This window comes from Colius striatus, chromosome 7 (genome assembly GCF_028858725.1).
Source record: "Colius striatus isolate bColStr4 chromosome 7, bColStr4.1.hap1, whole genome shotgun sequence".
NCBI classification, from domain to species: domain Eukaryota; kingdom Metazoa; phylum Chordata; class Aves; order Coliiformes; family Coliidae; genus Colius; species Colius striatus.
Window position 1 is genome coordinate 6,850,210 of NC_084765.1, and position 13,172 is coordinate 6,863,381.

General features: G+C 38.7%; 1 protein-coding gene across 4 annotated transcripts in view; it reads right to left on the reverse strand.

Moving 5' to 3' along the window:
- Window positions 1–2,020: 2,020 nt before the first annotated feature.
- MPPED2 (metallophosphoesterase domain containing 2) overlaps window positions 2,021–13,172 on the reverse strand; it is a 111,478-nt gene continuing 100,326 nt past the window's right edge. For all 4 annotated transcript variants that reach the window (XM_061999796.1, XM_061999795.1, XM_061999797.1 and 1 more), the window contains exons 5-7: window positions 7,991–8,106; window positions 5,476–5,589; window positions 2,021–2,229 (exon numbers count right to left, since the gene is read on the reverse strand). In XM_061999796.1, the coding sequence (XP_061855780.1) occupies window positions 2,111–2,229; window positions 5,476–5,589; window positions 7,991–8,106 (349 nt within the window). In that variant the 3' untranslated portion in view covers window positions 2,021–2,110. The remainder of the gene's footprint in view (window positions 2,230–5,475; window positions 5,590–7,990; window positions 8,107–13,172) is intronic.

Here is a 13,172-nt window from a genome sequence, read left to right on the forward strand (position 1 = left end):
TAAGTACACCAGCAGCAGTCCTGAAAGTAGCATTCTGTCCTGAGAACTGAGAATTTGGTTTTGATAACCTTTGCATCAAAAGAATGTCAAAAGTTAACAACGTGCCAAGTTAATTGGGAATATTCTGTGGCTCTCCAGGTCTTGTTTCATGCTACTGCAGATGCAGATTTGTGAAAACAATGCCTCATCTTCTTCTGTTTGAAACTGGATTTTTCACAGCCCTAACTTCTCTTTCTGAACAAGATTCTGATCATTAGATACTTAACTGCACTGCAGCAACACCAGCAGGTTCTGTTGTTGTTTGCCATTCTACTGGCATGCACTGAACCACACTCCCCCGCAATTCTCTTGTCAGCAGTGGATCCCTCTGCAGCCACAAAATTGAAAAGATATCTGGATAAAAAAATGACGTATGTAATCTATGGCTATTCATTTCTTAACCCATTGTGGATAAGGCACCTACAGATTGGTACTAATGACCAAGTGAGGAAGTACAAAGGTTACTGCCTTATCAGTTTTTCCTTAAATCATCTGGAAAGTTATTCTACAAGGCTTAACTGCACAAACTTAGTTGCACTCAGTTGTAATATCTGAAGACAAAATCTCTTCTGTCTAAAAGGGATGGATAGATGGATGGCAGAGAAACAGAAGGAAAAGCCTGAGTGCTTTATCAACCCAACTGACATCCTATGAATGGTAAGTAATACAAATTTATTGAGAACAGAAAAGTTCTTTCTTGCCCTTATCACTGCCCCTTCCATTGTTAATGCCACAGAAAAATGTCACATTCCCTTCAACCACATATTTAAAAATCTTGCAATTTTATTTGCATATAAAGGCCGCTAGATATAATATCACAATAAATTTAAAGAAACAACTGCTTTTCTAAATTCTATTAACAAGGTAACATAAAACAGAACAAAGCTCCATAGCATTTACAGTGGTAGAACAGAAATAACTATCTGCAACAATATTTTGTGCTAGCGAGATTGCATTTACACACAGTGCAAAATAAGAAAAAGGAAACAAAAAGACAAGAAGAATATTTAAATATAAAGGACAACTAAGCCTTATTTTAGTTAGGCTTGATTGTATCCATTTGACTCTATACATGCCTGAACTACGACAAAGATTTAACTCGGGCTCTCGAAGGCCTTGAGCACTCGGAAAATGTGTCACATCCTTCATCATTTAGATGTGCTGTACAGCATAATTTTGCAGATGCTATACTGGCAATATTAAATCCTAGCTTAGTTATAATGCACAAAAAATACATATATATATAAATTCATATTTAAAAGGAGTCCGCATTTACATTTTCTTTTTTTTTTTTTTTTTTTTACTGCATGAAATATCTGCTCTTTGCAGCTTTCACCTCCAGTCTTTTAAAGCTGAAATAATTTAAAAACAAATAATAAAAGGTAGATATCACATACAGGCTGTGACTATCTATATCAGTCTAAAGTATAAAGCAGGTAGAGACAAACAACCGAGAAGTCTATTCTCCCCTTGCCGCGTTCTACTGTTAACAGAAACAAGTTTCAGTCCATGCACTCATATCAAGAAGTAAATGGACTCCAAAATATTGTTTGTGCTACAAAAGATATAAATGGAGATGGAAAAGCTAATAATAAGATCTAGGGAAAAAGAAGACACTTAAAAAACCCCGACAAGAACATAAGTTGTGCAAATTTGGGTGTTTTTAAATGCTGCTTAGTTTTTAGCTTATAATATAATATTAAAATAAGGTCTCTCACTTATTAAAAGAAAGCTTGGCTGTCCTTTTGAGAACACTATAACAATTTACAATGGCAAATTTATTGGAAAACAAAACTCATTTTACAAATTCACAATGCTGTATCAATTTAAAATGAATGCTGCATTGCCAAAAAGCACAACTAACTTTTCTTCTTGTTTCTTTTGTACCAGCAATTTACAAAAAAAAAACCCCAAAACCCAAACCCCACCCCAAAATAAAACCCCCACAGTTCCCCCAAACCCTCCCTCCACCCCCCCCAATTTTGAAATAAACATGTAACAGAATGTAAGTTTTATAATTAGAAAATGGCAGTTTATAGACCTTCCCCAGTTCCAAATGTGCCGTAGTGCTTCATGATCCTTGAGGGGTTGGAAGGTCAAATATAATTGGAGGGTTGGTTGGTTGAAAGCTGACTGTACACGTTGAAGCATTGATGTACGTTGTGTAACCGTCTGTCATAATGCCATAACCTGTAGGGAGAATGTGTCACACTCACTGTAATATAAACAAACGATAGTGCCTGTGGGCAGCTGCACTGAAAAGCTTGTTTTGGGATCAATGCTTTGGAATAAAATTAAATTAATCCTTTCAAAATGATATGAGCTTTTGAACACTGTCACAAAGGCCTGATTGAAAAACAATACGATGTACTCTATTTGAAGAAAGAACCAGTGCTTTTGGTTTATGTGAAAAATTTTTTTCCCCATGGAAAAGAGCCTCTGTTGCAATTGGACACAGCAGAAACAGAGACAAAAAAAACACACATGTTCTGTTTCCAATTACTTAATTAGTGAGTTGTAGTTTGCATGTCTTTAATGTCTGTCACAAGGAAAAAAACCAAGCAGGAGCAGAAGATTCAGAAGTAACTTTGGTTTTGTCTACAAAAGCCCCTCTCTGGGCAATGAATCAAACCCCATGCTACCCAGCCCTTATCACCCCAGCTCCTTAACCACAGGACTGCCAAGCTGGTGCTTTTCCAAAATCTCAGACTCATCAGCAGGTTAAAACTACACAAACATACATACATTTGCTTTCTATAGATCTGCATTACTGGTGAGAATCATGACTAAGGAAAGGAGTCTTCTGATAAGAACACAAGTGAGCATTGGAGGTCAGTGGATGACCCCAAGCTTCAGCAGGACCTCAAGCTGCAGGCTACACAGATGGCTGCTTTTCATTATGAAGGGATCTTGATAACTCATCACCAAACAAAAAGCAAGAAGGAGCGAATATTAATCTCAGGCTTTTCAGTATGCCAAGGATTTGACTCCCCAGTAACACTATGCCATCAGTTTCAGAATGCTGAAAATTGTTCTCAACTTTCTACACATCTGGCCAGCAATGTCTTTATTTAGGGTGTGCCTGAGGAACCAGCAGCAATGCCATTTCTCTGATGGCCTCTATCTTCCCTTCCACTTGCCACACAGGAACAGGACATAACAAGAGGGTTGTGCAGCACAGTAAACTTGGGCAAGTGGATCAAATTATAGCAACCCATGAATGGAGTCACATTTGAGCCTTCATTGAGTAACTACCATGTGAGAAAACAAATGATAACAGATGTACAGAGATCCTGAGAAGGATCTCCTAATAGGCATTCTCTCAAGATATCAAGGCTCCAATTTCACTAGTGCAAAAGATAAAAGAAAGCTTTGCAGCTTTTGCCAGCAGACATCCACTAAAGGCTAACAAAGAAGCTAGGAAAAAATCTAGGAAGAACTTTTTACAAATAAATAATCCTTAAAAATCAGTTTTATGGAGGAAGAGAAATTCCCATCACAAATCCACACGGGAAAAATATTTTTCTTTCCTACCCACAGTGTCTATCAGAAAGAATAATCACTTTAGAATTGCTGCACTGTCCACATGTACTACTTTATTTATTTAGGCTGGTAATTTTTATTTACATAATTCTCATGGTGGGAAAAAGCATGTTTGTGGTTCTTCTTATCAACCAGAGAAAACACCCACATCACCAAAATATGTGTCTAGCCTCTGTTGATTTAATGTAATGTGGTGCATGTTCACCTCAGCTGCAGCTGAATAAGAATTAATTGCACTGTAAGATAATGCTCTTGACATTTGGCTATTTCTGTACTGAAACAAGCTGTTCTCATGTCTTCTGTGTAAGTACTAAACAGAATTCTAACTTGTATTAGCATTCTTGTAAGAATTTATTTGATTGTTTACTTTTACTATGTGCTGCCACCTTTCCTATGAGATTTTAATGTAAGGTGCTGCATGTGGTCCTCAGTGCTTTCTCTTAATAATGATCTTGTATGCTAAAATACCTTCCTCTCCCATTACTCACCATTTAAGTGTCATCCTCCAATGTGTGTACAATAGCTGTAGAGCATTTACACATTTTAGCTGGAAGTCTTGCTGTATTCACTTATTCTTAATATACAAGGATTAGTACTTATACAAAATACTCAAACTTTTCTTGGAGTTAAAAGATTGCTATACATGCCACTATACTTAATGTCATAGAATCATAGAATTGTTTCAGCTGGAAGAGACCTTTAAGATCGAGTCCAGCCTTTGTCCCAGCCCTATCAATGACTAGACCATTGACAACCCTTTCAGTAAGGAAATTCCTCCAAAAATCCAGCCTGAACCTCCCCTGATGCAACTTGAGGCTGTTTCCTCTTATTTTATTGCTTGTTACTAGGCAGAAGAGAGCAACCCCCTCCACACTACAACTTCCTTTCAGGTGTATCATATCAGTATTTCCATTATAAACACTTTATTTCAGATACCAGGCATGAAGCTCACTGTATGAAGTCACAAGGGCTTCAGAAAAACCAATACCACTAGTTGAGAAACCTATCTGTCTTTTCTTTTATGAAGTCCTCCAAATCTTTAAGCCTACAGAGAACCTAGCTGGAGTCAGTGGAGAAATCTCCAGGGGGGACAATACAAAGCATTTAGTATGTAATTGTGAGTTCCAGGGTCACAAAGCCTTACATGCTCTCTCAAGACAGAAGTTCTAGTGTTTGTCTCTCAGCCACACGAAAGCTAAAAAATGGTATTAAATATTTAAGTATCTAGAAAATGTATTTAATCTCTCAGTCTCTTCCACTGCCACAAGCTGAGCTTATTCTTTCTAAACCTTCACACTCTGCCTAATCTGGTATTGACAGTGAAGATCTCTTCTAAAATATGAGACTGCTGGAGCTAACATAACACAGTGCAAACTCTATTACAGGATGCTTTTAGAAATGTATGCAAAGTAAGTTCTGGCAATCTCTCCTCCTGATGTCTGACTCAAGATGCTCTCCTTTCTGCTTTTCCTTATCAACTGAGGGAGGGGAGCTGAGACAGTAAGCTGTCTTTGATTTTCGTTTTTCTTGTGGCACCCTTCTTGGCTCCTGTGCTTGGAATAATGAGGATCATTTTCACTTTGGCTTGAAAGTGTGGGGACTCTCATATGCTTCCCTAACCAAATTTGTCCAAGATTCAAATTCCTTTCAGTTAACCTGTACAGAACCACCCTTGTACAGTGAAAGACATAGGTGGCTAAATGTAGCACACATCCCCGAAACAGTCTGGTTTCATTCCGGCATAAATTTACAAAGTGTAATTACTTCCCTCGATCCCCTCCCTCCTTGAATCTGATATGCTATTATATCCATCCTTTGCCACACATCATCAACATGTGCATCTTTGCAATCAGCCTGGTATCAAAAAGAGAGGCAGGCAGTGCTGCTCCTTACCTTCATGAATTCCACCAAAGACATGGAGTTTGGGCCTTACTCGCCTCTGCACTGTGTTCAACAGTTCCACACAACCCACCCTCTGCAGCTCCTTGGGAACCCAGTCTCGAAAACCTGAGGGCAAAATGCAATCAATATTGTTAATTTTCTCTATTCAGGTTAAGATTTCACGTAGTCTTTCAGGAAGTCATAATTCACAGAAGGTTTATTACATTATCTGTAGCCGTAACCTCTCCATTAAAGCACACAATGGCTTTTAACAAATGTTTCACTGTCACTTTGTCTTCCTTAAGATTTCCTCCCTGCATCTGCATTAATATTTTTCTAGATGTGATTTGGTTTTTTAAACTAAAGGTTTAAACTCGTCTTATCTTCCACCTTGAAACCCTGGGACATTTATTCCCAGCACTGCTGCAGATTTTTCTTCCCTTTCCCTTGGCTCTTATAGAAGTCAGCTTCCCAAACCAGCTACGTGGTCACTCCAGAAATGAAACACCTCAGGAACATCGGCAGATCTGTGACTCATTACCTCTGCCACCCCAAAGATTTAGAATACAGTCTCCCCCAACTTCCAGAGGACTACAGTCTGCAAGTGTCAGGTTATTTCTCGGGTCCTAATAACCAGCAACAAGCAAAGAAGCAAAATAGCTTCCAAGAAGCCAGAGCTAATTAACTGCATCACCTACGGACAATGCAGAACAACACACCATCAGTTACACTTCTGCCATCAGTTATGGCAGAAGTCTGCTACTTGGTCAAGCACTGATATGGGTCAGCAGGGCAAGATGAATGAGGAGGAGTAGAAGGGAAATCAGGAGCCACATCCAACTGTAGCACCGTTCTACTGACTTCAGAGTAATTACATCCTGTGCCAAGTTTATCCCAGGTACTAAAACATGTTGTGACATTAACTTGACTGAACTTTGAAGAGAACAAAGAGTCCAGTTACAGCTCTACTTCCCTTAACATGCACGTAATTTCAAAAGCAGCATTCTGTCAATATTATCATGCAGGCTGAGGCCTAGACACACGCACAACATGTCATGCGGCACATGATTAACACCTAATCTGTGCCTGTAGTTAAACACAGTGCCAACCTTTAGACATGGAACATCATTATCACCATCAAACCCCAAATTTAAGTACCCTTATTCAATTAAAGCACTCGGTGTCTGCAGCATCACAGTATTTCTGTATGAACCCAATTCAGAGCTGAGGGGATAAGCAATCCAGTTAAATTAGCACCCATGAAACACAACAAACATGCCTGTGAGGGTTTTTTGCTTCTTTGGGAAAATAAACAGATTAAAAGAGAGCTATCCAAAGTGTTGGGTTTCAGTAGTCACTGCAATCCACTGGCAATGGATGGTGCATCACTGCTTTATCAAAGCAGCACACTCCAGAAAGATTAAACAGAATTTTCAGATCATCATACAACATTCTCTAAGTAGTTTTAAAAGAATAATAAGGACATAAAAGAAGCAGTAAATATTTCTCTGGTCAAAAACTTTCTAGGTCTTTTTCCTTAGCTCTGCTTAGGTTGCTGACTCTTAATTGTGGTACAAAATAAAAGTAAGCTTTAATTCCTGACTCCACTGTCACTGAGGAGCTCTGGGAGAGTACCAAGCCAGCCTGGTAACTGTTAAATGCTGTTTTATCACAGCACCTTGCAGTAAATAACATGTGATACTATTCTGTGAGACACGTGATACAGAAAAAAGTAGTGGAAATTTCTAAATGGTTTTACTGTGGGCTTTAATGACTTTAGATATGAGTCCTCCTGCCTCTGCTGATGATCATCTTAGTGTCTTTTTGCAATCATAAGAACTTGGCTTACAACTCAGGATCAAAATGGGGATCAGTGAATTACTCTCATTTACAAGTCAAGTAAAATTTAACTAAACATGAAATTTAACTAAATAACTAAACTAAATAACTAAACTAAAATTTAACTTAAACTACGTAATGAAAAACCAAGTCATGCATTCATAGACTTGTGCTCACCTGTCATTAGTAAGAAATGATTATTTGAGAATTTGCTATAAGCTAATTAATATCTTTAAAACTACTGTTACATATTCTAAGTTTACAAGGATGTTATCAAGAAAAATATGTGACTACATATTCCTAACTCTTGACTACATACTCTTAAAACCTTAAGGTACTGTGTTAATTGTAGTGGAAAAATCTCTGAAAAAGATATGGGATTGGAAACTTTATTGTCAGATGAATACTGTTAAATAAAATGTCAAACTGTAATGGCTATAGAGTCAGATATTTGATCTTCCCTGGCTTGAGTTTAACAATAAATTTAGTTTATATTAAGAAAACACGTGGAAGCTCAGTAGATGTGCTAAGCCTAATCACCACCTTCACATATCTTCCAAAAAAGGCTTCTTAATTCAGTTTTGAGTTAGGATACAATTACAGTATAGCTCATAGTAGCATTGAGTTTGCTTATTTTGAAAGTGAGATTCTCATGCAAAAAAAACCACATAGCTTTTGTTTCACTTACCAAGGGGAGGTCCATGTGTCATTAGTATATCAATACCCTCAGGAATAAGGTTCCACTTGTCTAGCAAAGACTGACCTCTGGGTAGGTTAAAGCCCCATCCGTTAAACCACGGTGTCCTTGAGGGAAAAAAGCAGGAATTGCATCAGTGCAAAATAAAAATCTCTTCCCTTCTCCATTTTTTCTGAATTAAAACAATGCCTGTGCTTCAGAGATTAACTGCAGGCAGCTGTTTTAAAGGAGATGCCTCTAAAAGAAACTGATTTAAATACATAAGTACGTTAATCTATATATTTTAATTTAGATTGATATCCTAAGCTTTTTATGTATTTCGAAGAGTTTTCAGCCCTGGGGGTGTTTACTCACTAGATAGAAAGGGAAAAGAGGTTAAAATAACAGTCTTAATCTAAAGCTTGGCCCTGTTCAACCGTAAGCACTCCATCCTTGTGTTACCTACCAAAACAAGCAAAACATCTCAAAAGTTTTTTGGAGGCAAGAGTCAATGTCTCACAGCACACGTCAGGTGTGAGTAACAGTTAAACAGGAAGTCTGTACCATGCAGTGCTTGTAAGCACCCGCTTATATTTGACTAAACTCAAAACTTGCTCCTTTTAGCATTTTGAATATTTGAGCATTGTCATATAAAATGGCTTCTGGAGTTCCTGATCTCACAACATTTAAGTCCCACAAGGACTTTTTAAAGATATCTTATAATTCAAAATTCATTCAGACTGAGATCCTCAGACTCCTCCACCATGGCATAGTGCTCTGGGACTTTGGTTGACCCATCCACACCAGCATGTAGTTAGTGATGAAAAGGGGACCTTCTAGGAATACTTTTTCAATGTAAACCAGCACAATGCAGGTGTATTACAAGAAGTATTTCCTCAGCAGGCAAGGCAGGCAAGGCAGGTACACAGAGAGAAGAGATACGGTAATATTTACACTTGTAACTAACAATCTTTCATACAGCTGTTAGCACTGTACTAATATTAAGAGTTTCCATCCATGTGTGTATTTCCCTAGAGCTCAGGCAACAGATTTAAACTTAGTTTTCAAGGCAGGATACTCCAGTCCTAACCCTAATCATTTGAAGGCAGCTTTCTGAGAGTTCAGACTACTTCTGCAAACTTGTTTGCTGCAGATCTGAAAACAAAGAACAAAAATTGGAGGAAAACAACCAACCACAAACCAGTCTCAAAGAAAACCACATGTGTTAAAAAGAGAGAGGTTGTTAAGAGCCCTACATCATTTAATTATGTAACCTGACTCCTGTACCCTCTAAATTATGCATTTTTTATCTTCGAATATGCATTTAAATTGAAACTTCCTGCTGAGATTATATCTCTTTTATTTGTTTTTTGGGGGTTTGGTTGGGGGTTTTTCCAGAGAAAATACTGTGACCAATGTATACCCAGTGATATGCATTGTCTGAATTCTTGACAATTGGCAGCATAGAAAAACAGCAGGCACTGCTAATAGAGGAGCGGAAAGGTCAACTGGTGCCTTAATAACCAAAAAAGGACCCATCTCAAGTAGTCCTATTGAACTAATACTACACACACACACAGAGGAACTTGTTCAACCTAACACACTTCCTGGATGCTGGATGAACACTACCACAAGATGGGGAAATTAGGTATTAGTTAAACATCTTATGTGAGCTATGGGCTCCTCACTAGCATAGCAATGGAACTTCACTTCTCACTGCTGGCTTACTCTGCATCCACCAAAACACCTAAAAAAGTCCCTGTGTACAGTAAGGTCACTGTACCTCACAGAAGCTTTTTATGCAACTGAATTAAAACTGAAGTATGTGTCTTGGATTTAGCTGAATCACAAGTGTTTCTCTGCTTTTCAATGATTGACCTTTCTGAAACACGTACCTCAATTTTATTTCCTATAATGTTTCTAGGTTTTCAAGTATCAAGACTATTGCAACCTTCTGGGCTACAATTAAAAGTTTTAATATGGTTTGGCTAAACATTCAGCTGCTTAAAAAAACAAACACATAGCATATAGGTTGAACTTCTCACTGCCAATTAATGATTCTTTCCCCACTTGTATTTCTCCTGCAGATAATGCTGTAGTTATTACACCATAGTTAAACCTGAAATCTGAAACCACATCTGTGATCTCTCTGGAGCTCTTTGGAGACTACAACCGCTGAAAAACCTGGATTTGTCTGCAGGTTTTTTATTTTCTTCTGAAGCACTGGGGGAGGAGGAGGAGGGGAACCTGAGCTTCAACATACTCTTCCTTTGCCAGCCTCTGTAATTAGCTGTGACTAACAGGCATCACATGGGAATCCACTTTCAAAAGACCTTCCCTATTACGCAGCATGTGCACTAAAAAACACAGTCAAGTACTTCTATAAAATACTAAATATTTTCATACAAAATGAATGGAGGAGGAGAAGAGCAGGTACGACTGGAAGAACACCTGGATTATAGATTTAGGTTTTCAGGCATTTAAACACCAACCTCTGCTGCACCAGAAAGCCAAGAGGAAGGAGGACATATTCAAAACACCACCAGTAAGAACAGCTTCATGGCACAGATTCAGGTTTAGATGAGATGACAAGGAAGGTCACTCGGTGTTTTCACTATGCGGTCTTGCAGCACAGACAAAATGGAGTTGATGTACTGTGAACCCCGTGAGCAGACAGATGAATGCCTACTCCCAGTAAACTTCAAACGTGTGCAAGAAAGACAAAGCCCACACCTTAGGGTAGGTAGCATCCTATCAAGAGGCATTGGATAGGGATATTTTACTCATATTGGTACCCTTTTATGTATAAGTAAGAGTTAGATAGAATCACTCTCAACCTCTAAATAATTTAAATGAGAAAAAAAAGAGCCCATGCATGTAATTATGTGCCTTCTGCAGCATATTCATTCTATGATTCTCAAACTGGTTACTTACTGGGAGAAACCACTCCATATCTAGGAAGAAATGTGCACACACCTGCGGTAAGTTGCAATCAGGTGCAATAATTAGTAAAGGCTACTTAGTCGTTAATAACCATATTTAAGATCTGACCTATTTTCCTTTTCTGCGAAGCCTGAAGTAAAAGATTTCCGTTAACTCCTAAAGCCCTCAATAGTGTACTTCATTTTTAAGTAGCTGGCATGAAAAGAAAGCTATCAGCTGTTGAGTAATGTCACAAGGGAGGCATAGATGTAATAAACACAAGGATTAGTAATGAGAGATTACAAATGATTTTATCATTTTCTGTTTAATGGACGAGGACACTTCCTCCTACTTGATGCCCAGAGTGAGGGTCCCACTTGCCCACAGCATGTCAGCCCATGTCTGAGAGAAGCTAACTGAGCCTCAGTTTGTCAGAACCACACTGCACTTCATAGCATCCTTCACGTGCCATCAAACCGTCATGATAATTCCTGATCCTCGTCTCACCTGACAGCTCAGCCCTCCCCTAACTGCAAAGCTTCCTTATCATTTAGGGATAGCAGTTCTGTTGGCACCAGATGTGACACAGCAAATACCCTCATGAAATACAGACACCTGGCCTGTTGTTAACTCTCTTCAGTTCTTCATTTTATATAGGAATCCCCACAGATCCCCCTCCACTTGGCATTTTGGAAGTTACATTTTCTGTAATTAGAAGGATGCTTAAGCAGTAGGCTGCATATTAGCTTCATAGCTTGTGCTGCAAGACAAAGACATCACTTGACATAATATACCAAGAAGGAGGGGATTTTGAGATTCACAAGACTAACCTCCCTCTCCTTTTGCAGGCACATTGGGAGAATCCCCTGACAAGACACCCAGATCCATCTGCTTTTAACAGCAGTAGGAGATAGGATCTCCCTTCTCCGAAGTAGCTTTGTATGGTTTTAGTATTTTACTATTACATTTTTAAAAAGCACAGTGATGGAGCATTATTATTACAATATCACAACTGCTCCTTGGTGCATACACAGGAGACACAAGGCCATGGCCAAGTTCATCCAGGTGATACAGGGTTTTCAACAACTTCTGCAACTTTAACATTTGTAAAGGGTGGTATCTCCTGCTACCTGATTTAATTACCTGATCCTCAGAGTTCAACAACTCAAAAGGTATATGTACAATGAGACCTTCTAGATTCAGGTTTCTCTTTTACCTTCACCAGTAAATCCATTTATTTCAACAGTTATTTAAAAACAGGATTAGGAAAAAAATTATTTCACAGATTTTTAATCCCGTGTATTCAATCATTGCTAAAGCTATCCAATCTTCAATTTTATTCTTAATCCAATGAGCAAAGTGCACAGGAGGCAAAAATCTCAGTCTGTTCCCTGCCACAGGGTAACAGCCAAGAGGGTGTCTGAAAGGCATCGCAGCAGAAACCAATAACAGAACCAATAACAATGAAACACTTCCAAATTTTGTCAGCATTCAAATTGAACACACACATCCACACACACACAAACATCTGGCTCATGAGTGAAAGATAAAGTTCGAATAGCAGAACAAAAACAGTGGGACAGGACACTGACATGCACCCCTAGGCTTGTTCAGTTACAGCACCAGCCTCCAAACATATCCCAAAAGTATCTGTTACAATCCTAAACAAAAGCCACAGCAGACTGGAAGAGAACAAAACACAAAGGTGGGGGGGGGGAAGAAAGTGACCTTTGTGCACAGAAAAGCTTTTCAACCCTTCTTCCTTCATGCACAAATGTTTGCCTGGGCAGCACAGCATGCACGTGCCAGTCTCCATTCAGGCTGTGGACTGAGCGTGCCTAGTAGGAATACACAAAAAAGGGACTGGAGCAGGGGGCACGGAGAGGGGAAGGAGGAGAGGCTGTGTAATCACAGAAACAAAAGGCTGAGCAGGGCAAGTGCACGATGTGTTAAGGAAGCACTCTTTACAAGACAAGAGCTTCTATAAAGGCTTTGAAAACTTGCCTTCGTTGCCATAAAAGCTCTTTTCTTTGGTTAAGCTCTTTCTTATAATAAATATTAAATATTAGTAAATATTAAATATTAGTAAATATTAAAACGCTTTTTCCATAATGTAACAACAACTAGGAAATCTTAAAGGTTACATTATTTCCTACATGTGCTCACTGTATGCAATGTTGTGGTATCAGTAAGAGGCATGTTCTGGTGGCTCGAGCTGTATTTCATTCCTGCTAACATTCACCTGCTGTGCCTCACTGTCCCATTTAGAAAG